The following is a 23,832-nucleotide window of genomic DNA, read 5'->3' on the forward strand; positions in this document are numbered from 1 at the left end:
ATTATGAAGAGAGGAACGTTGCAGTATCCAAGTTATATGAACCCTATATGATGTCTCTGATTTTCTTACAGGAAAAACTTTTTCACTCCACAGGGCGATCGCATTGATCGCATAATGGTGAAACTAAGCTATTGCGAATGCAATGCAATTATATGCCCGTGGATAGACAGTGTGTAATGTAGTTAATATAAACATTTTATTACTCCGCTGTGCTGCGCAATTATATGTATACAGGAGATATAGACAACTGCTCCTGGTCAGAAGCTATTGCTATCAATATATATACACACATCTAAAAAGACATTCCGCCATCCTGATGACGTCACTCATTACAGAGTGACAGAAACTCGTTGAAGGCGGTAGCATAGCGGATATCTGTCCACAAGTGAACAGGTCCGAGCGTAGCAATATTGCTTTGAGGATAACTGAGTCTGGAAAACTATTGGCTCAGACTAAGTTGTTATCAGATTGCTGTTTAATACTTGTTTTAATGGTGATGAGCACTATCTATACAGTGGTCTCTCAACATATGATATTAATTGGTTCCAGGAGAACCATCATATGTTGAAACCATCATATGTCGAGTACATATGTCTATGTAAAAATGGTAATTGGTTCTGGGGCCTTGGAACCATTGTATGTTGAATACATATCTCTAAGGGAAACTGCTAATTGGTTCTGGGATGACCATTGTATGTGGAGTGTATGGGGAGTGTTTAACAAACCAGGGTGCCTCCAGCTGTTGCACAACTACAACTCCCAGCATGCATGTACAACCATTGACTGTCTGGGCATGCTGGGAGTTATAGTTTTGCAATAGCTGGAGGCACACCGATAGGGAAACATTGATGTATGGGGTGTATAGTGTGTATATGTATTGTATGTGATGTGTGACATCGCAGTACTGTACAGTTCTTTAAATACCTTCAGGGGGGACAGAATGTCCTCCATTACGATCCTGCCGACTACAGCTCTATAGGAAAGGAAGGGGAGGGCAGCCAGCAGCTCATTGGATGCCTGCAGCAAGATGCTGCAGGCTATTGGCTATGGCTGCACTGGGGGGGGGGGGGGGCTTACATGGAGCTCACAGTGGAAGCCTGGACAGCATGTTAGCAGGACAGCATGTGAGTAACAGGAGGCAGAACAGGGCACATTAAACAACTGTCAGTTGCTGAAGTTGTCAGCGCTGTCAGATAGCTGTTTGTACGATGGCCCCGACACACAGCAGCGTCATATGTCGATGCTGCCTTCAACATACGATGGGCTCTGAGAAGCCATCATATGTTGAAATGATCATATGTCGGGGCCATCATAAGTCGGGGGGTCACTGTATATCATTCTTGTTTTTTTCTTATTTAGCTTGCCGGATAGTACCACAAAGTGGGGCGGATGAGGCCATTACTTTACTCATCATAATTATTGATTTGCTGATGACACAAATATTTGTAACAGGGTTGATATTCTTGGAAGAATACATCAAATGGAAAAGGATTTGGGTAAACTATAGGAATGGTCAGGCAATTAAAGTTTAATGTGGATAAGTGCAAGATACAGCACCTTGGGCATAAAAAACCCAAGGGTAGACTATAGAATATGCAATAGAGTTCTAACCTCAGTATCTGGGAAAAGGAATCTTGGGGTCATTATTACAGAAAACTTGAAGGGGTACTCCACTGGCCAGTGTTCCAGCTGCATTTGGAACATTTAGTTCTGAACGCTGTTCACACAATACGGAGGTCGGCCACGCCCCTTCGTGACAACAGGCCATGCCCCCTCAATGCAAGTCTATGGGAGGGGGCATGGTGGCCACCACGCCCCCTCCCATAGACTTGCATTGAGGGAGCGTGGCCGACCCCCACATAGCGCGCACAGCATTCAGAACTAAATGCTTCACTGTATTCTTAAAAATTGATGCAACCGGACATCATTTTTCAAACCATATATGGGTTAACATTTGTACACACATTTTGATACAGTTTAGTACTGCTTTGAGGAATCCGTTTTTTTCATCAAAAACCTGATACGGGAACTGTATTGCAAAAACGTGGTGTGAATGCAGCTTAACACTGATCAATACTATGCTACAGTGTATGCAATCAGAAGATTGCATGTAGTAGTCCCCTATGGGAACTAAAAAAATTGTATGGGGGAAAAAAAAAAGTTAATAAATGTGATTTAACCCCTTCCCTAATAAAAGTTTGAATCACCCCCCTTTTCCCATTGGGAAAAAAAAAACTGTAAACAAAATTTAAAAAAAACTCAATATAATGTTAATTAAAATTCCAAAGTCCAAGTATTTTTGGTCATTTTGTATACTAAAAACTAATAAAAGTGATCAAAAAGTTCCATCAAAACAAAAATGGTACTGATAAAAAACTTCAGATCATGGCGCAAAAAATAAAAATAAAAAAAGTTATAGGGGTCAGAATGACAATTTTAAACATACTAATTTTGGTGCATGTAGTTCTCATTTTTTTTTTAATTAGTAAAATAAAATAAAACCTATATAAATTAGGTATCCTTGCGACCGTATGCACCTACAGAAAAGATAAGGTGTCATTTTTTTACCAAAAAGTGCACTACCTAGAAGCCCCCAAAAGTTACAAAATGGCATTTTATTTTTTCAATTTTGCTGCACAAATATTTTTTCTGGTTTTGCCATCGATTTTGTGGTGAAAAAAAAAATTGGTACCGCAAAAAAAAAAAAAAAAATTCCCTCACATGGGTCTGTAGGTGGAAAATTGAAAGTTTAGATTTTTAGAAGGGGAGGAGGAAAAAACTAAGATGCAAAAATGAAAAATGGCCTGGTCTGGTCTACTGAGAGAGTAGTGGATGCATGGAATAGCCTTCCTGCAGAAGTGGTAGCTGCAAATACAGTGAAGCAGTTTAAACATGCATGGGATAAGCATAAGGAAATCCTGCCTATAAGATAGGGATAGGCACAAGGCTATCCTTCATATAAGACAGGGCCAGGGACTATTCATAGTATTCAGATTATTGGGCAGACTAGATGGGCCAAATGGTTCTTACCTGCCGACACATTCTATGTATCTATATTTGATATGCTAATATGGACCTAGACTGGGTAATCTCCACCTCGTTCAGTACTCAGGTTCACCTCCCTTGAGATCAGAGAAGTGGTGACTCCTTTGACACACTGCAAAGATATCCACAGACTGGGAATTTTAATTTAACAATAGTTGTTCAGCCCCAAAGTAAAGAAATTTAGGCAGTAAGTCATTAAAACGGTCACACTAAGCACACATAAGATTCAGGACTTACCTCTCTCTTCGAGACAGTTCCCTAGGTCCTTCAAGATCAACCTGAGTGACCTTTTTAGACGTCTGCGCTGCACGATTAGGATTCTCTATGTCAATTAAGCCTTCAACTCCCTTACGCTTTTGCTGAAAGATAAAATTGCAAAAAAAAAAAAAATCTAAAATTCCAGACCGACAATAAAGTGATACGCATACATCTTTAAGTTGCAAAAGAATTGTAAAAGCTGACATCATGGCAATCTCTGCACTATGGGGGACATGTATCATTATTTGTGTATGGTAGAAGCATTTTACCCCTTTTCCCCAATTCTAAATTATGTGCAGAAGCGCTAAATTAATCAATCAAATGCAATGAGCTTCATAAATTACAGGTAAATATAGTCATCTCCTCAATCCGCTTTGTTGGAAAATAGAATCGATGATTTAGAGCATCTTGCTACGTTAAGTCCAAGATGGCTTATATTTGCGGGAAAAAAAACAGCTCTTGCGGCAAAATTTTTGGTGTAAATTAAAAGTACGCAGATAATAAATCCATAGATGTCACCCCAAGGTACCCCGATTCAGCCACATCTGGAGGACATGCTCTACCAAAACGTGCGCAAAAAAATGCGCAAAAAAAGGGCTTGCGCAAAATTTTGCACAAAAAAAATACACACAAAACAGGGGTAAAATCTTTGATACATGTCCCCCTATGAGTGGAGCATTCCCACTGAGCACTTGTTTGGAGCTGTATTATAATACACCGCTGTATAATGTGAAGATTACATTGCAAAACATGGATCACCAGGGATCTCTGCAGAGGATTATCCAGCAGGGAATACTGGCAGATTTAGTTCAGCAGACAGCAGAAACACAAAGAAAGCAGAAACACAAACCTATCTCTACAAAATAAGTTCTTTAACCCCTTAAGGACCAGGCCAATTTTATTTTAGCATTTTCGTTTTTTCCTCCATGTCTTCTAAAAATCATAACTCTTTTATATTTCCCTCCACAGACACATATGAGGGCTTGTTTTTTGCGTCAATTTTACTTTGTAATGTAATTTTGGCGCAACCCAAAAATTATTTATGTGGGAAAATTGAAAAGAAAACTTTTTGGAAGGTTTTGTTTTCACGGTGTACACTTTATGGTAAAAATGACATGTTCTCTTTATTCTGTGGGTTAATATGATTAAAATGATACACGTTATATGCTTTTCTATAATTGTACTGCTTAAAAAAAACTCAAACTATAATTAATATGTTTGAAATTGCCCTATTTATAACTTTCTAATTTTTCCGGGTACGGGTCAGTATGAGGGCTCATTTTTTGCGCCGTGATCTGTAGTTTTCATCAGTACCACTTATGCTTAGGTTTTACTTTTTATAAATTTTTTATTACATTTTATTTGGAATAAAATGCGACAAAAAAGTGCAGCAGTTTTGGGCTTTATTTTTTTACGTTTACGCCTTTCACCGTATGGGATAATTAACAATATATTTTAATAGTTCAGACTTTTTTGTACGTGTTGATACCAAATATGTTTATTAATAATTTTTTTCGCTTTTTTGGAGGTAAAATGGGAAAAACGGATGATTTATGTTTTTATTGGGGGAGGGGATTTTTCAATTTTTTTTTTTTTTTTTACCATTTAATAGTTCCCATAGGGGAATACTTCTAGAAATCATTTGATTGGTAATACTGGTCAGTGCTATGTATAGGACATAGTACTGATCAGTGTTCTCCGTCATCTTCTGCTCTGGTCTGCTCAATCTCAGACCAGAGCAGAAGGGCAGCGCTGCGGGCGATCCAATCATCCATTTAAAGTACTGCACTGCCGTGATCTGTATTGATCACGGCATCTGAGGGGTTAATGGCGGACATCCGCGCGATCGCGGATTTCCGCCATTACCATCGTGTCCCTGGCTGCTGATAGCAGCTGGGACCTGCCGCGCATGACGCGAAGACCGGTCCAGTGCTCGCGGTCATGGTGGAGAGTAAATGTATGTCATGGTGCATTAAGTACATTTACATCCTTTGTCGTTAAGAGGTTAACCAAGACACAAGTAAGTGTATAAAACTATGTAGACCCACTAAATGGGCAACAAATCGGTTTCTGGTAGCTGATATACCTGATAGTCGTCATCATCCTCATCGCTCTCATCTGAGCTCCCGTCTTTCTTTTCCTTTGTGGGATCTTCAGCAGCGCCAACACTTCCGTCTTCAAGTTCTGCTTCCTATATGGAGGAATATAGACAGTTCAATATGTTCCTTCCATCAGAACATTATTTGTTTTTAAAACTTATGTTCTCAGTGGTGATGGAAATGTAAATAGGTTCAAATTCCTATCTTTATCCATGGTATAACATGACTTTTGACATTTTAAGCAATAAAATATAAACATTCAAGAAAGGTCAATGTGATCCATGTAGTCCAACCTGCAAAACTTAAAAGGGGTTATTCACAATACAGTGATTTTAGTACCAACTGCCAGACAGTTACGGACATAGCTTAGAAAGGAGCCATGCTTGTCTTGGGGCTAAATGGCTTTGTTGTGCTTCCACTATAACACTGCTGATTTCTTTATGTGAAATGGCCATTTCCTGTTGAGGTTCCCTCCCTCCAACTACATGTCAGAGAATTCCTCGTATGTAAGTGTGAGGTCCTTTTTCTCCCTCCCACAAATCAGCCACCCTACCTATTGAAGCACAGGGGTGCTGACTGTCATGCTGTGAACAATAGACCAGTGTTTTCTCACCAGTACGCCCTCAGGTGTTGCAAAACTAAAATTCACTGCAGAATGATTTCCATCCAACCCAGCAGTCGCTCCACCCATAGTAGCAGACAGGCTCCTTTGAACACCTAACTAGTGACGTAATGTCTCAGGCCGCACTGCAACCTGGGAAAACCTGAGAAGACACTGATTTTGTATGCTGTTAAAATAAACATCATGGTAAAGATCACATAAGAATTGCGACACCACCATTAAACACAGTTACAAACACTATATTATGAACTACACTAACTTTGCAGCCCCTGCAGTACAGCAAAAAAGAAAAATCCCTGAATGCTCATTTGAAGGGGTTATACAGTGAACCACAGGATAGAGGATAAGTGTCCCAGCAGTTGGACCCCCCACCGTGCTCTCCAGAATGGGCCCCGGCTCTGTGAGCGGCTCGTGCTAGGGATGGCACATGCTTCATTAATTCTCTATGGGAGAGCCAAAAAGACCCGAGTTCTCGAGTGCTGTACTTGGGCATCTTCAGCACTCTCAAACACTTATCCCCTAACCTGTGGATAGGTAATAAATACATTTTCACTGGATAACTCCTTTAAAGTCAAAGATAACAGACAGAAGAACTCATGCAGTCAGCCTTTGGCTATATTACACCTCATTTTCTCTAAAAAAATTTTACCACAAAATTACATAGAATTAAAAATATTAAAATTAAAAAATGTAAATTTTTTCCTTAAACATCTGTTATTATTGCTTTAACAAAAGTAATTATTTTGGGTGTAAAAGTTTATGAATGTATTTTCGAGATTTTTTTTAATGCTTTTGTGCATACACTGGAAATGCAGTCAGTAATCTTCCATATGCATGAATCACTATCAGGGACCTTGTAAAGTGAAAAAACTAATATTTTTTTTAAGCTTAACTCTAATTATTCTTTGTGCTGTGTGTTAAAGGGGTACTCCGCCCCTAGACATCTTATCTCTAATGCAAAGGATAGTGGATAAGATGTCTGATTGCTGGGGCCCAGCTCCTGGCCAGTCACACCCCCTCCGATAGACATAAATGGAGGTAGCGTGGCATGACAACACCTCTCCTGCCGTGGGAACTCTACCTGCGTTTTAAACATCCCAGCGACTGGGGATAAAGTGTCTAGGGGCGGAGTACCCCTTTAATGTTACAATGTACCTTTTTCTGTAATCCTAGATCACTGCTTTTCTATAGAAAGGTCTGGTCCATAACAGATATTCATTTCATTCATAATAAAATAAGTTGATTTCAAGTGAATGATCAGGTCACATATCAGGAATCAGCTACAGATCAATAAACAGCACAGTATAAGCCCAGAGCAGGTTATAGTTGCTGTATTACAAATCAATAATATACAGGCATGTGAATTTATTCTAACACTAACTTTTCAGTAATAAAGTGAAGGCATTAAGGGTGCATTCACACCATGTTTTTGGAATACAGTTCCCGTATACGTTTTCAATTTGAAAACCGCATGGAACCATATTGAAAACCGTATGCATTGACTCTCCATTGAAAACCGTATGCCAAACAATACATCTGGTTGCATCCGTTTTCCATCTTGTATGGTTTTGTCCTTTTATTTTTCCCGTACCCAAAACCGTAGCCTATCACGGTTTTTAGACCGGGTGAAAAACCGCATGGAACCCGTATAGGTATTTTTTTTTTGTTTGTTTTTTAACATGGGAGTCAACAGGAACTGTACAGAACCGTATGTGCATAGAGTTCCATCCGGTTTGCACCATACGGTTTGACTGTGCACAGTTTATTTTCTTGGAATTTCAATCAAACATGAGAAACTTTATTCATAATGGAGTGAAAAGTTAAAAACGTATACAATTTTTTCTTTAAAAAACGGATGCGACCGGATATTTTTCAAACCATATACGGGTTAAAATTTGTACACACGTTTTGATACAGTTTAATCAGGTTTTGAGGAATCAGTTTTTCATTAAAAACCTGATATGGGAACTGTAAGTCTGAATTACTCGATCCTATGAGTAATGTGCAAAAATCAATAAACAAAAAACACCCATGCAAACTGTCAAGTGTTAACTGAACTAACATCTCCAGATTGGTGCTGACAAGGAAGTGAAAAAAAATAAAATAAAGTTTAAAGTCACTTTTGTATGTTTAAGATGGAGTCATATCCTACTATGTAGACGTACCAATGCTTTCTCATGTTCTGCTTTAATCTGAGCATCGATCTCCTCCGGACTTGTGTACTGCCTCACCCGACCTTTGTGACCCCCTTTTCTTCCTGCACGAGACAAAAATACATCAATTCATACATGTGCTAAAAATGTATACATGGAATGGAAAACAGCAGACATAGATGGAACATTAGCTTCTTCAGGCCCAGAGTCACCTCCGAACGACAGAGATCCCCATGTGCAGATAAATGTCCACACATGGGAAATTTGTCCTTATAGAGATTACTCTGGTATTATCGTTTTCTTCATTTTTACACTTTTCCCCAAAAAGTATTGAATAAAATAAGTCACTGGGTTTCTTCAGTGAAAATAATGGGACGCATATAAATTAGTAATTTTAGCTTAAAGGAGTTGTATGGTGACAAATAAACCTGTGTATTGTGTCAAAATGAGTAATAAAGCCACAACTACCGTAATATAGAGTTGCTATCAAAAATGCACAATTTTTTTCTTTCTGCTGTGCTCCTTTTCCCTAAAGTTCAGAACCTCCTTGTAAGTGGTGACATGTTGTCACAGCATCAGATAGCAGTGAGCTCCATCCCTGTCCTGGAGTGTCAGCAGAGGAGCAGTGATGTGAAGGAGGAGGCTGGTGTCTGCTATCTGTTGTGACATCAGTGAGCCCCGTCTCCATCCTGGAGCGTTGGCACAGGACCAGTACCTTCCTTTAAATCACTGTCCCCGTGCCGACACCCCAGGACAGCAACAGGGCACACTGCTGAGGCTGTGACAACATGTCATAGCTTACAAGGAGATTATAAGCTATGAGCACAGTTGAAATAGAAGATCTGTGCACTTTAAAGGCTGCATTCACCAAATGCGGCTAATAAGCAATATCACAGCTAATTACCACATGTTTGTTTTTTTTCTCACGAGTGACGCGCATAAAATGGCACATTTATCATTTGCATACTATGGGTAAATCAGGACTTTTTTGCGGCCATTTGTAGTAAAACCGTGGTACTAATTTGCAGCAACATGTGAGCACTGCCTTACAACACTATAATAAGTTGCTTTATTCCTTGTTATGACACCAGTTTTTTCTGGACAACCATGGAATAAAAGCTCAGAAGAACATGAACCCAGTATTCAGTGTAACTATAAATACTGGCATTTATAAGATGTCAATGGGCAGTTGGGACAGTAGGCACAGAATATGCTGCCAGGATCTAATGAGGAAAGCAATGTCATCTGGAAGGTTTTATATACCCCATTTAGTGTTTCCCAACCGGGGTGCCTCCAGCTGTTGCAAAACTACAACTCCCAGCATGCCCGGATAGCCTTAGGATGGGACTCCCCGCGATCTCCAGCCATTACCCCGGCATTCTGAATATTTATGTTCAGTACCCCTTTTATATTTTAAAATAGAATTTACAGAGTTGTATAATAATTTTTTGCCCCCAGTTGATTTGAAAACATTTGTTTTCAACCGGCATTCCCCTTTAAAAGAAATCTGTCACCAGTGTCACCTGCACTAACCTGTCAGTACCGACAGGTAGTGCAGGTGACACTGATGACAACAATACTCACCTTGTCACGGTCCGTGGATCTCCTGTAATCTTCCCCGGTAACTTTGCTCTGGGCACCGGCTTGGGGCATGGGAGGAGCTTAATTATTCAACCGCTGCTGTTCCCAGGGCCCATGCCCCAAGCCGCTGCCGCTTTCTGCTGGGTCCCGGAAACAGCAGCAGTTACGTCATTAAGCACCGCCGGTGCCCCAAGTCGGTGCCCGGAGCAAAGTTACCGGAGAAGATTTCAAGAGATCCCTGCCACGGACCGTGACAAGGTGAGTATTGTTGTCATCAGTGTCACCTGCACTACCTGTTTGTACTGACAGGTTAGTGCAGGTGACACTGGTGACAGATTTCCTTTAATGCAGAGTAGTCAGGGTAGTATCAGACTACCTTTTGCTTCATGCCACCAGAGTAGACTAAGTTATGGTAACTATGCAATATTGCAATATTCACAACTACCAACAAATATTGAACAGAATTATCTGGTATTGTACTCAATTTCAAGAAAAGTCTAGCCATGTTTATTCCTTCTAGTTGCATCACCCTGTAGACATGACTTCACCCGGGGAGGGTGCTCACCTTTGAGTCTCTCTTAATACCTTAATAGCAGTGCCGCTGCCAGCCTGGTCTTATTACACACAGGGGGCTCATCAGTACCTACTGTATGGAACACCAGGGACTACATGGCAGGGGAACGGGGGAATTACAAAGACAATGAAACGTATGCTATTCCCTGTTACATGGCTTTCAGGTATAGAGGGGTTCTTTGTATATCTGTAAACCATTTCATCACTACTAAAGGAGACTAAACAGGAGAGCACGCAGCAGCATCACTCATATTGGTGGATCCCAAAAGATGTTGGGGGAATCTAAACATCTAAAATTATGAATAAAGCTTTCCTGTCTGATCCTTTTGGTTCCTCGGAACCCCATAAAAATACTGAAATACTGTAGTAGAAAATGTCTGGGCCAGCTAAGCAACAGATCCAACTTAAATTATTATTATTATTAGGGATGTAAGAAAAAATCGGTTCTCGCGATAATCGCGATTTTTCATTTGCCGATACAGAATCGATTCAAAATATTTTTGAATCGATTCTTTTAGGGATGTGAAATTTTTATCTGCGGACGCCCGTATCTTACCTGCCAACGAGCCCCCGGAGCTCCGGTACAGGTGTTCGGGTCCCCGGGCTGTATTCTTCTTACTTCCTGTTAGTCCGGCACGTCACATGGAGCTTCAGCCTATCACCAGCCGCAGCGATGTCCCGCCTCCGCTGGTGATAGGCTGAAGCTCCATGTGACGTGCCGGACTAACAGGAAGTAAGAAGAATACAGCCCGGGGACCCAACACCTGTACCGGAGCTCCGCGGGCTCGTTGGCAGGTAAGATAAAGTGTGTTTTATTTTATTTTGCAGCCCGGACGGGATAACATGAGAAAAGTGTGCACCGGAGTACTAGATCGCCGCTGTCAAAGCTGACAGCGGCGTCTATTGGGATCTATGAATGCTCCCAGGTGGGTGATATATCGGGATATATCGCGATGTATCGTCACCTAGACGGTATCGCGATATATCGGGATATATCGAATCGCCACACTGGTATCGCGATTCGAATCGAATCGCCAAATTCTTGGCGATTCACACCCCTAATTATATTATTATTATTATTATTTTTTTTTTTAAATCAACTGGTGCCAGAAAGTTAAACAGATTTGTAAATTACTTTACTAAAAAAATCTTAATCCTTCCTGAAATTATTTTCTTTTTGGAACACCGTGCTCTCTGCTGACATCTCTGTCCATTTTAGGAACTGTCCAGAGCAGCATATGTTTTCTATAGGGATTTTCTTCTACTCTGGACAGTTCCTAAAATGGACAGAGATGTCAGCTGAGAGCACTGTGCTTGTGCTGTCAGCAAAGAGCTCTGTGTTCCAAAAAGAAAAGAATTTCCTCTGTAGTATTCAGCAGCTAATAAGTACTGTAAGGATTAAAAAAGGTTTAATAGAAGTAATTTACAAATCTGTTTAACTTTCTGGCATCAGTTGATAAAGAAAAAAAATAAAATAAAATAAAATAAAAAGTTTTCCACCGGAGTACCCCTTTAAGCAAATTGCAGTGTTAAAAGATGGTCTGCAGAGCACTTCAGTAGAACAGCAGAAGGGACTAAAGGATTTTATATTTATCAAAAAATAAAATAAAAATATTTTAGTTTATTTGAACAATGAACTGCCGCCAGGCAAAGAACAGTCAAATGCACGTCTACTTTTGTCAGGAGGAGAGCTTGGGAGCGTCTGCTGAACATTCCCCTGAAGTGGACACCTCCTCAAACACAGCCACCACAGGACTGATAACATCCAATAACTGATGTACCTACACATGCAATAAAACCCCACAGAGCCAACCACCCAAATTTGGTCTTTTAATATAGTCAAAGTATGTACAGTACAAAAAAAATCATGTGTTTTACGGTATATCACATTACTGCTTCCTGTCAGAATAGCCTGGCTGTCTATCACAGCATAGCTCCCCATCTTATTCCTGGTCCCATAACTTTTCTAGTCACTAGCATGGCTCCTCTCCCCAGTGCAGCACGATGTGGCAGGACATTCGCCGTCTGACCGCCTTCTTCCTCCTACCCAGCATCTCTCCCTCATGTCTCTTTGCCTTCTTGCTCCAGCTTCTTGATGCACTGCAATACAGATTTGCATCCGCATGATTCATAGCTGGTGTTGGTCTTGTCAAAGTAGTTCCCATTACAAAATTGTGTTAAAAGGAGGGGTCTTCTCAAAGGAGGGGTCTTCTCACTGGAAATTTCACTGTAGTTAAAGCAGTTTCTGGCAACTTAAAGGGTACCTCATCAAAAAAACTTTTGATATATTATAGATTAATGTATGCAGAATAACTTTACAATTGCATGTTATTAAAAAAACATGCTTCTTTCTATTTCATTTTCCACTTTGAAGAAATGACCACTAGGGGTCTCCCTACCAGTCCTGGCAGCAAGCATTTCTGACTCATGCTGGAGTCCTAAACACTACCAGCTGCCAGTCTGCTTTGTTCACAAAGGAGAACACTCAGAGCTGCCAGCCTGCTTTGTTCACAGCCTGTTTGGCCGTGAACAAAGCAGGCTGGCAGCTCTGAGTGTTTAGGACTCCGGCATGAGTCAGAAATGCTTGCTGACAGGACTGATCGGGGAAAATACAATAGAAAGAAGCATATTTTTCATTAACATGCTATTGGAAAGTTATTCAACATTCATTAATCTAAAATATATCAAAAGTTTATTTGATGAGAGGTACCCTTTAAACTTTAAAAACCCCGTTTGCCCTCTTAAAAAATAAAAAAACAAAAACACACATTTCTAAGTGGTGAAACAGTACCTAACAGGGGTCATTTATGGAACTTCTGGGGCCAATACAAGGAATGCACAATGCTGTAAGCAGATAGGCTTAGCATGGGCACCAGGGGCACATCACCCCGATACATTATACCATAGTCAAGATTTAGCTCTCCCCCTGCAATAAATGCATTGACAAACCAAGAAGAGATAGCCTATTCACATAGTAGCCAAGCTATGTGGTGACCGTATGGCTCCGTAATGTCCACGTCACCAAACGCTGGACACTCAGACACCACAGCGTCTCTTATCTAGGACTCCAGCACTTATTCTGTTTTCTACTCTGTCAATGTAGCAGGACAGAAGAAGCAGAACCAGTGGATCTGCTGCACATTAGACACCAACATCCCCAGATGGACCCCACTGACTTTACTGGAGTTCAACAGGTTTCCAGTATAGTGTCCGGCACTTCACAGGACAGAATAGCACTGCATAGTGCATTCAATTTTGGACATAACCTGTGATGGAGACACTCAATGGAGTCTTCAATACAGGTGTGAACACAGCCTTACTGTAGAACTTGCATCACACTGGACTGGACCAAACGTATCACTCTGGACTGTATCACACATTATGCAAGACCATTTGACATGTACTTTACTGGACTGTACCACAAACGCATTGGGCTAGACCATATGACATGTACTTTACTGGACTGTACCACAAACGCATTGGGCTAGACCATACGACATGTACTGTACTGGACTGTACCACAAACACATTATGCCACACCATATGACATGTACTTTACCGGACTGAACCACAAACGCATTATACCACACCATATGACATGTACTTTACCGGACTGAACCACAAACGCATTATACAAGACCATACCATTTACTGGACTGTACCACAAACGCATTGGGCTAGACCATATGACATGTACTATACTGGACTGTACCACAATCACATTGGGCTAGACCATATGACATGTACTTTACTGGACTGTACCACAAACGCATTATGCCAGACCATATGACATGTACAGTTGCAAGAAAAAGTATGTGAACCCTTTGGAATTATATGGATTTCTGCACAAATTGGTCATAAAATGTGATCTGATCTTCATCTAAGTCACAACAATAGACAATCACAGTCTGCTTAAACTAATAACACACGAAGAATTAAATCTTACCATGTTTTTATTGAACACAACATGTAAACATTCACAGTGCAGGTGGAAAAAGTATGTGAACCCTTGAATTTAATAACTGGTTGAGCCTCCTTTGGCAGCAATAACTTCAACCAAATGTGTCCTGTAGTTGCAAATCAGACGTGCACAATGGTCAGGAGGAATTCTTGACCATTCCTCTTTACAGAACAGTTTCAGTTCAGCAATATTCTTGGGATGTCTGGTGTGAATTGGTTTCTTGAGGTCATGACACAGCATCTCAATCGGGTTGAGGTCAGGACTCGTCATAGCGGGTCGGGCCCGGCCGTTGTTAGATCGGGACCCATGACAGATAGTGGCACTGATCGCGGTGCCGCACGCTATGAACCCTTTAGATGTGTTCATAGTTGATTGACGTGTCTAAAGTGAAAGTAAACTGCTCCCGGCTAGGTCAGTCGGCTGTTCGGGACCGGCAGGGCATCCCGAACAGCTGGAACACACAAGGAGGGCCCATACCTGCCTCCTGCATGTCTGATCGTGGAATGACTGCTCCGTGCCTGATATCCAGGCACGAACAGTCAAGCGGCAGAATCACTGATCAATGTTATCCTATGGGATAACAATAATCAACGTAAAAGATCAGTGTGTGCAGTGTCATTGTAAAAAAGATCATTTAACCCCCTTCCCTAATAAAAGTTTGAGTCGCCTCCCTTTTCCCATAAAAAAACAAAACTGTGTAAATAAAAACAAACATGTGGTATTGCTGTGTGGGGAAATGTCCAAATTATAAAAAATATGATTAATTAAACCGCGTACGAGCAAAAAAATTCAGTCCAAAATAGTGTATTTTTGGTCACTTTTTATATCATGAAAAAAATAAAAAGCGATCAAAAAGTCAGATCAATATAAAAATGGTACCGATAAAAACTTCAGATCACGGCGCAAAAAAGAAAAAAAAAAAAAAGAGCTCTCATACCGCCCTGTACGTGGGAAAACTAAAAGATTTATAGGGGTCAGAAGATGACAATTTTAAACGTATAAATTTTCGTGCATGTAGTTATGATTTTTCCAGAAGTACGACAAAATCAAACCTACCGTATATACCCGAATATAAGCCGGGGGGCATACACAACACGCGCTGTGCGGGGGGGGGGGCATACACAACACGCGCTGTGCGGGGGGGGGGGGCATACACAACACGCGCTGTGGGGGGGGGGGGGCATACACAACACGCGCTGTGCGGGGGGGGGGGCATACACAACACGCGCTGTGCGGGGGGGGGGGCATACACAACACGCGCTGTGCGGGGGGGGGCATACACAACACGCGCTGTGCGGGGGGGGGCATACACAACACGCGCTGTGCGGGGGGGGGGGCATACACAACACGCGCTGTGCGGGGGGGGGCATACACAACACGCGCTGTGCGGGGGGGGGGGCATACACAACACGCGCTGTGCGGGGGGGGGGGCATACACAACACGCGCTGTGCGGGCATACACAACACGCGCTGTGCGGGGGGGCATACACAACACGCGCTATGCGGGGGGGGGGCATACACAACACGCGCTGTGCGGGGGGGGCATACACAACACGCGCTGTGCGGGGGGGCATACACAACACGCGCTGTGCGGGGGGGGCATACACAACACGCGCTGTGCGGGGGGGGCATACACAACACGCGCTGTGCGGGGGGGGCATACACAACACGCGCTGTGCGGGGGGGGCATACACAACACGCGCTGTGCGGGGGGGGCATACACAACACGCGCTGTGCGGGGGGGGCATACACAACACGCGCTGTGCGGGGGGGGCATACACAACACGCGCTGTGCGGGGGGGGGCATACACAACACGCGCTGTGCGGGGGGGCATACACAACACGCGCTGTGCGGGGGGGGCATACACAACACGCGCTATGCGGGGGGGGCATACACAACACGCGCTGTGCGGGGGGGGCATACACAACACGCGCTGTGCGGGGGGGGGGGCATACACAACACGCGCTGTGCGGGGGGGGCATACACAACACGCGCTGTGCGGGGGGGGCATACACAACACACGCTGTGCGGGGGGGGGCATACACAACACGCGCTGTGCGGGGGGGGGGCATACACAACACGCGCTGTGCGGGGGGGGGCATACACAACACGCGCTGTGCGGGGGGGGGCATACACAACACGCGCTGTGCGGGGGGGGGGCATACACAACACGCGCTGTGCGGGGGGGGGGGCATACACAACACGCGCTGTGCGGGGGGGGCATACACAACACGCGCTGTGCGGGGGGGGCATACACAACACGCGCTGTGCGGGGGGGGCATACACAACACGCGCTGTGCGGGGGGGCATACACAACACGCGCTGTGCGGGGGGGGCATACACAACACGCGCTGTGCGGGGGGGGCATACACAACACGCGCTGTGCGGGGGGGCATACACAACACGCGCTGTGCGGGGGGGGGGGGGGCATAACCAACACGCGCTGTGCGGGGGGGGCATACACAACACGCGCTGTGCGGGGGGGGGCATACACAACACGCGCTGTGCGGGGGGGGGGGGGCCATACACAACACGCGCTGTGCGGGGGGGGGGGGGGGGATTAAAAACACGCGCTGTGCGGGGGGGGGGCATACACAACACGCGCTGTGCGGGGGGGGCACACACAACACGCGCTGTGCGGGGGGGGCACACACAACACGCGCTGTGCGGGGGGGGCACACACAACACGCGCTGTGCGGGGGGGGCACACACAACACGCGCTGTGAGGGGGGGCACACACAACACGTGCTGTGAGGGGGGGCACACACACAACACGCGCTGTGCGGGGGGGGGGCACACACACAACACGCGCTGTGCGGGGGGGGCACACACATAACACGCGCTGTGCGGGGGGGGGCACACACATAACACGCGCTGTGCGGGGGGGGGGCACACACATAACACGCGCTGTGCGGGGGGGGGGCACACACATAACACGCGCTGTGCGGGGGGCACACACATAACACGCGCTGTGCGGGGGGCACACACATAACACGCGCTGTGCGGGGGGCACACACATAACACGCGCTGTGCGGGGGGCACACACATAACACGCGCTGTGCGGGGGGCACACACATAACACGCGCTGTGCGGGGGGCACACACATAACACGCGCTGTGCGGGGGGCACACACATAACACGCGCTGTGCGGGGGGCACACACATAACACGCGCTGTGCGGGGGGCACACACAACACGCGCTGTGCGGGGGGCACACACATAACACGCGCTGTGCGGGGGGCACACACATAACACGCGCTGTGCGGGGGGCACACACATAACACGCGCTGTGCGGGGGGCACACACATAACACGCGCTGTGCGGGGGGCACACACATAACACGCGCTGTGCGGGGGGCACACACATAACACGCGCTGTGCGGGGGGCACACACATAACACGCGCTGTGCGGGGGGCACACACATAACACGCGCTGTGCGGGGGGCACACACATAACACGCGCTGTGCGGGGGGCACACACATAACACGCGCTGTGCGGGGGGCACACACATAACACGCGCTGTGCGGGGGGCACACACATAACACGCGCTGTGCGGGGGGCACACACATAACACGCGCTGTGCGGGGGGCACACACATAACACGCGCTGTGCGGGGGGCACACACATAACACGCGCTGTGCGGGGGGCACACACATAACACGCGCTGTGCGGGGGGCACACACATAACACGCGCTGTGCGGGGGGCACACACATAACACGCGCTGTGCGGGGGGCACACACATAACACGCGCTGTGCGGGGGGCACACACATAACACGCGCTGTGCGGGGGGCACACACATAACACGCGCTGTGCGGGGGGCACACACATAACACGCGCTGTGCGGGGGGCACACACATAACACGCGCTGTGCGGGGGGCACACACATAACACGCGCTGTGCGGGGGGCACACACATAACACGCGCTGTGCGGGGGGCACACACATAACACGCGCTGTGCGGGGGGCACACACATAACACGCGCTGTGCGGGGGGCACACACATAACACGCGCTGTGCGGGGGGCACACACATAACACGCGCTGTGCGGGGGGCACACACATAACACGCGCTGTGCGGGGGGCACACACATAACACGCGCTGTGCGGGGGGCACACACATAACACGCGCTGTGCGGGGGGCACACACATAACACGCGCTGTGCGGGGGGCACACACATAACACGCGCTGTGCGGGGGGCACACACATAACACGCGCTGTGCGGGGGGCACACACATAACACGCGCTGTGCGGGGGGCACACACATAACACGCGCTGTGCGGGGGGCACACACATAACACGCGCTGTGCGGGGGGCACACACATAACACGCGCTGTGCGGGGGGCACACACATAACACGCGCTGTGCGGGGGGCACACACAACACGCGCTGTGCGGGGGGCACACACAACACGCGCTGTGCGGGGGGCACACACATAACACGCGCTGTGCGGGGGGGCACACACAACACGCGCTGTGCGGGGGGCATACACATAACACGCGCTGTGCGGGGGCACACACATAACACGCGCTGTGCGGGGGGCATATATAACATGCGCTGTGCGGGGGGCATATATAACATGCGCTGTGCGGGGGGCATATATAACATGCGCTGTGCGGGGGGCATATATAACATGCGCTGTGCGGGGGGCATATATAACATGCGCTGTGCGGGGGGCATATATAACATGCGCTGTGCGGGGGGCATATATAACATGCGCTGTGCGGGGGGCATATATAACATGCGCTGTGCGGGGGGCATATATAACATGCGCTGTGCGGGGGCATATATAACATGCGCTGTGCGGGGGGGGCATATATAACATGCGCTGTGCGGGGGGGGGCATATATAACATGCGCTGTGCGGGGGGGGGGGGCATATGATTGCGCTGTACGGGGCATATGATTGCGCTGTACGGGGGACATATATACAATTTTTTTCCCATGCGACACATTAGTAAATCAGGGAGAAAAATACCCGGAGTAAATGAAGAAACACAGAGATGAACCCGACACTCTTAGTAAATGAGGGCCAGTGTGTGTTTCTTCCAAACAACTCAACTTTGGTTTAATCTGTCCACAGAATATTTTGACAGTATTGCTGTGGAACATCCAGGTGGTCTGGTGCAAACTGTAAATGTGCAGCAATGTTTTTTTTTTTTTTTACTGTAATTTTTATTAAAGATTTTCATCAAACAAGGAGAATACAGCAAGGATAACGCAGGTACTGCGAAAAGCAAAGTAGCACAAATCTGGAAATCCCAAAAAAAACAATTGAAGTATACAATATTGGGGCTCAAAGGGTAATGCGATTACTAGTGCAAACCAAGAAAATACATAATAACATTCAAAAAAAATATATACACAAAACAAACAAAAAGACATCACAACAAAAACACACAAGACAACAAAAAAGGGGGAAGATCACTAGGAAGGAAGAAGGGGAATCCATTCAAGGAGGATGACGAACAGATCCCAGACAGACAAACAGCGGCACAGTATTATTCAGTGATGAAGTCAAGGACTCTAGGGATCGGATCTCATAGACACGGGCCAATAGGTCGCTCTCCGACGGGGTAAGAGCTCTCTTCCAATATTTAGCAATCAATGTTTTTGCAACCAAGACAATAAGCATAAACAATTTAAACAGTTTTTTTGGACAAGGCCCTATGAGACAAATTCTATAGATAAACATGAGAGTCAAGTGGGACCGCAACCTCCAAAACGGAGTGAATTACACGGGCTAATACCCTCCAGAATCCCAATATAAGCGGACAGGACCAAAAGATATGAAAGGTAGACCCAACTCCCACCCCACAACGCCAGCACTGTGGAGGGACGGATGGGTTCAATGTGTGGAGGAGTTCAGGAGTGTGGTACCAACCCATAAGCATCTTGAACTGGGTTTCCTTATAAGCTGTACAAATCGAAGCCTTAGAGGCACTCTCCCAAATCGTCCTCCATTGATGAACCGTAATACAGGTATTCAAAACCTCCTCCCAGCGGCCCATATAACGGTGTGTGGGTGGGGCTCCTCCAAGAGGAGAGTTAAAGGGGTACTCCGCCCCTAGACATCTTATCCCCTATCCAAAGGATAGGGGATAAGATGTCAGATCGCCACGGTCCCGCTGCTGGGGAGCCTCGGGATCCCCTCTGCGGCACCGCACTATCATTACAGTACAGAGCGAGTTCGCTCTGCACGTAATGACGGGAAACACAGGGGCCAGAGCATAGTTACGTCACGGCTCCGCCCCTCATGGCGTCACAGCCCGCCCCTTTCAATATAAGTCTATGGGAGGGGGCACGGCGGTCGTCACGCCCCCTGCCATAGACTTGCATTAATGGGACAGGCCGTGATGTCACGAGGGGAGGAGCCATGACGTCACGCTGCTCCGTCCCCTGTATCGCCCGTCATTACGCACAGAGTGAACTTGCTCTGTGCTGTAATGATAGGGATCCCGGGGATCCCCAGCAGCGGAACCGCGGCGATCTGACATCTTATCCCCTATCCTTTGGATAGGGGATAAGATGTCTAGGGGCGGAGTACCCCTTTAAGAACAGAATAAATAGCCGAAAGAAGGCCCTTCACTTGCGGTCCCTGATAATATAGAAAAAGGATGTAGAACAACAAGTGTATACAAGAACCAGTCCTCTAGAGTCAGTAGAAATAAGAAATGAGAAAATAGGAAAGAAAAATAGAAAAGAGATGAAAATGGATGAAATGAAAATTTTTTCATTTCATCCATTTTCATCTCATTTCATCCATTTTCATCTCTTTTCTATTTTTCTTTCCTATTTTCTAATTTCTTATTTCTACTGGCTCTAGAGGACTGGTTCTTGTACACACTTGTTGTTCTACATCCTTTTTCTATATACACCTTTAGGTCTGTGGGGTATAGACCTACCCAGTTAACCTCGAGTCAGCCCTGGCTGAGTGAGCTACACAATTTTTGTTGTATTTTCATGGTCCCTGATAATTCAAAGCTCATGGAAAAGGAAACCACCCGGGAGCTCAAGGAAGAGAACATATAATGACTAAGTTGGGGATAATAAAACCGCTCAGAGGAGACCATTCTGTGACATCACTTGATCAAACAGCAAAAGGGTACGTGAACGGAAGTGCACCACATCCGCCCAACAAAAGAGCCCCATAGATCCCCATTCCCAAACCATAGCATATTCTCCCTGGTCCCTCAGCAGAATGATTGGGATGGAGGGAAGGAGCAGGGGTGACGCTTACTCCGCTTCAGGTAGAGCACCCCCACTCTTCTTTCACTCCTCGTAACCCCCAGACACCCCTCTGTCACCCCTCTAAACCCCACAGTTACCCAGTACACCCCTCTACACCCGTCTGCCATGTACACCCCTCTGTCACTAGGTGGGGTAAGGCTGGAGGCGTTGTGTGTGCTTGTGGGGGGAGATTTATCAAAACCTGTGCAAAGGAAAAGTTGCCCAGTTGCCCATAGCAACCAATCAGATTGCTCCTGGCGAAACGCGTCGGAGTTGTGGACATGGACTGGGATGAGTTCTTGTGCTACTGTATACCAAGCTTTCATTTTCATTCTTTATACATCGCCTGCCTGCGGCTACTTTCCACCATATTTGTTGCTATAACCCCACGGGGTCACTCAGGGACTAGTATCTATTGGTTGCTTGCACACCCATATCCTTATATGTTACTCTTTGCACCCTATATGCTATATTTTGCCCACTTTAATGCACTTTATATTTATTATATATTGATTTACCATATATATACACGCCCTCTGTATATAGCCACAAGTTTGTTTTCCATATTTTTTCTCCCCCTACGTTGTATATACACTTATGCATTTTTCACTAGTGTGTTGTGATTGATTCTATATATTCATCTATACTTTTCATGTTTTTTCACCTATCACTGAGTGGAGTTTGATTTAACCCCTTCAACATGGTTTTTCACAATTGTCTGTGTGGATATATATCGTTCCCCCCCCCCCCATTTTTTATCGCACTAGTGTGTGCCATCCCATTTATGTGCATGATAACTGTCTCATCCTCTATTCGCCAGCAGCACTGAAACCTCTTTTGTACTATCTATATTTATTCTCTGGTATACAGGCTCTCACCCCAGTATCCACCTTATATGTTATTTTTTATATATATATTTTTTTTAATCTTCATGTTTTTTTTTATGAATTGATTCTGTGGTATTGTATATATACACACAAATCTATTTTTATACTAATATTCCAATAAAATTATTTTTATACGTGCTGCATTGTATCATGCCAAACTATCATACGCATTATGGACTGTATCGTGCCACCTTTTACATGATGGATTACACTGGATTTACTAGAACTGATATTTTCCAGTGGATACACTTTCCAGTAAATGACATAAGAAGTGTACCACAGTGACATTTACTGACCATGACTTGTTTTGGCCAGATAAATGAAGCAAATGTGTAAAATCTAATTATATCGGCCCCTGTCCAGATCAAGTGCACAACCAGAGAGAATTCACACATTTACATTTGCTGAATACAGTGTGTGAACAGACATCTGCTACTCACAGACAAGTGAAACATCTTCCAATACCATGTGCTGGAAGTTGTTGTTACAACTATAGATGAGCGAACTTACAGTAAATTCGATTCATCACTAACTTCTCGGCTCGGCAGTTGATGACTTATCCTGCGTAAATTAGTTCAGCCTTCAGGTGCTCTGGTGGGCTGGAAAAGGTGGATACAGTCCTAGGAAAGAGTCTCCTAGGACTGTATCCACCTTTTCCAGCCCACCGGAACACCTGAAAGCTGAACTAATTTACGCAGGAAAAGCCATCAACTGCCAAGCCGAGAAGTTCGTGACGAATCGAATTTACTGTAAGTTCGCTCATCTCTAGTTACAACCCCCAGCATGCCTGGTCAGGAAAAGGCTTTCCGGAGGCACATGGGAAACACTGGTTTACACAATTCTGTTTGTGTACATGGTGACCCTTATGCTGGAAGTCCAGTGAGGGTGGGCTGGCACTCCCCTGCGCCCCCTCTCCTGTCCGATAGGACTCCCCTGCGCCCCCTCTCCTGTCCGATAGGACTCCCCTGCGCCCCCTCTCCTGTCCGATTGCACTCCCCTGCGCCCCCTCTCCTGTCCTATTGCACTCCCCTGCGCCCCCTCTCCTGTCCTATTGCACTCCCCTGCGCCCCCTCTCCTGTCCTATTGCACTCCCCTGCGCCCCCTCTCCTGTCCTATTGCACTCCCCTGCGCCCCCTCTCCTGTCCTATTGCACTCCCCTGCGCCCCCTCTCCTGTCCTATTGCACTCCCCTGCGCCCCCTCTCCTGTCCTATTGCACTCCCCTGCGCCCCCTCTCCTGTCCTATTGCACTCCCCTGCGCCCCCTCTCCTGTCCTATTGCACTCCCCTGCGCCCCCTCTCCTGTCCTATTGCACTCCCCTGCGCCCCCTCTCCTGTCCTATTGCACTCCCCTGCGCCCCCTCTCCTGTCCTATTGCACTCCCCTGCGCCCCCTCTCCTGTCCTATTGCACTCCCCTGCGCCCCCTCT

General features: G+C 45.9%; 1 protein-coding gene across 1 annotated transcript in view; it reads right to left on the reverse strand.

Moving 5' to 3' along the window:
- PDAP1 (PDGFA associated protein 1) overlaps positions 1-23,832 on the reverse strand; it is a 48,190-nt gene that overhangs the window by 22,432 nt on the left and 1,926 nt on the right. The window contains exons 2-4 of the mRNA XM_056534635.1: positions 8,190-8,281; positions 5,390-5,494; positions 3,283-3,404 (exon numbers count right to left, since the gene is read on the reverse strand). Of these exons, the coding sequence (XP_056390610.1) occupies positions 3,283-3,404; positions 5,390-5,494; positions 8,190-8,281 (319 nt within the window). The remainder of the gene's footprint in view (positions 1-3,282; positions 3,405-5,389; positions 5,495-8,189; positions 8,282-23,832) is intronic.

This window comes from Hyla sarda, chromosome 8 (genome assembly GCF_029499605.1).
Source record: "Hyla sarda isolate aHylSar1 chromosome 8, aHylSar1.hap1, whole genome shotgun sequence".
Classification (NCBI taxonomy): Eukaryota; Metazoa; Chordata; class Amphibia; order Anura; family Hylidae; genus Hyla; species Hyla sarda.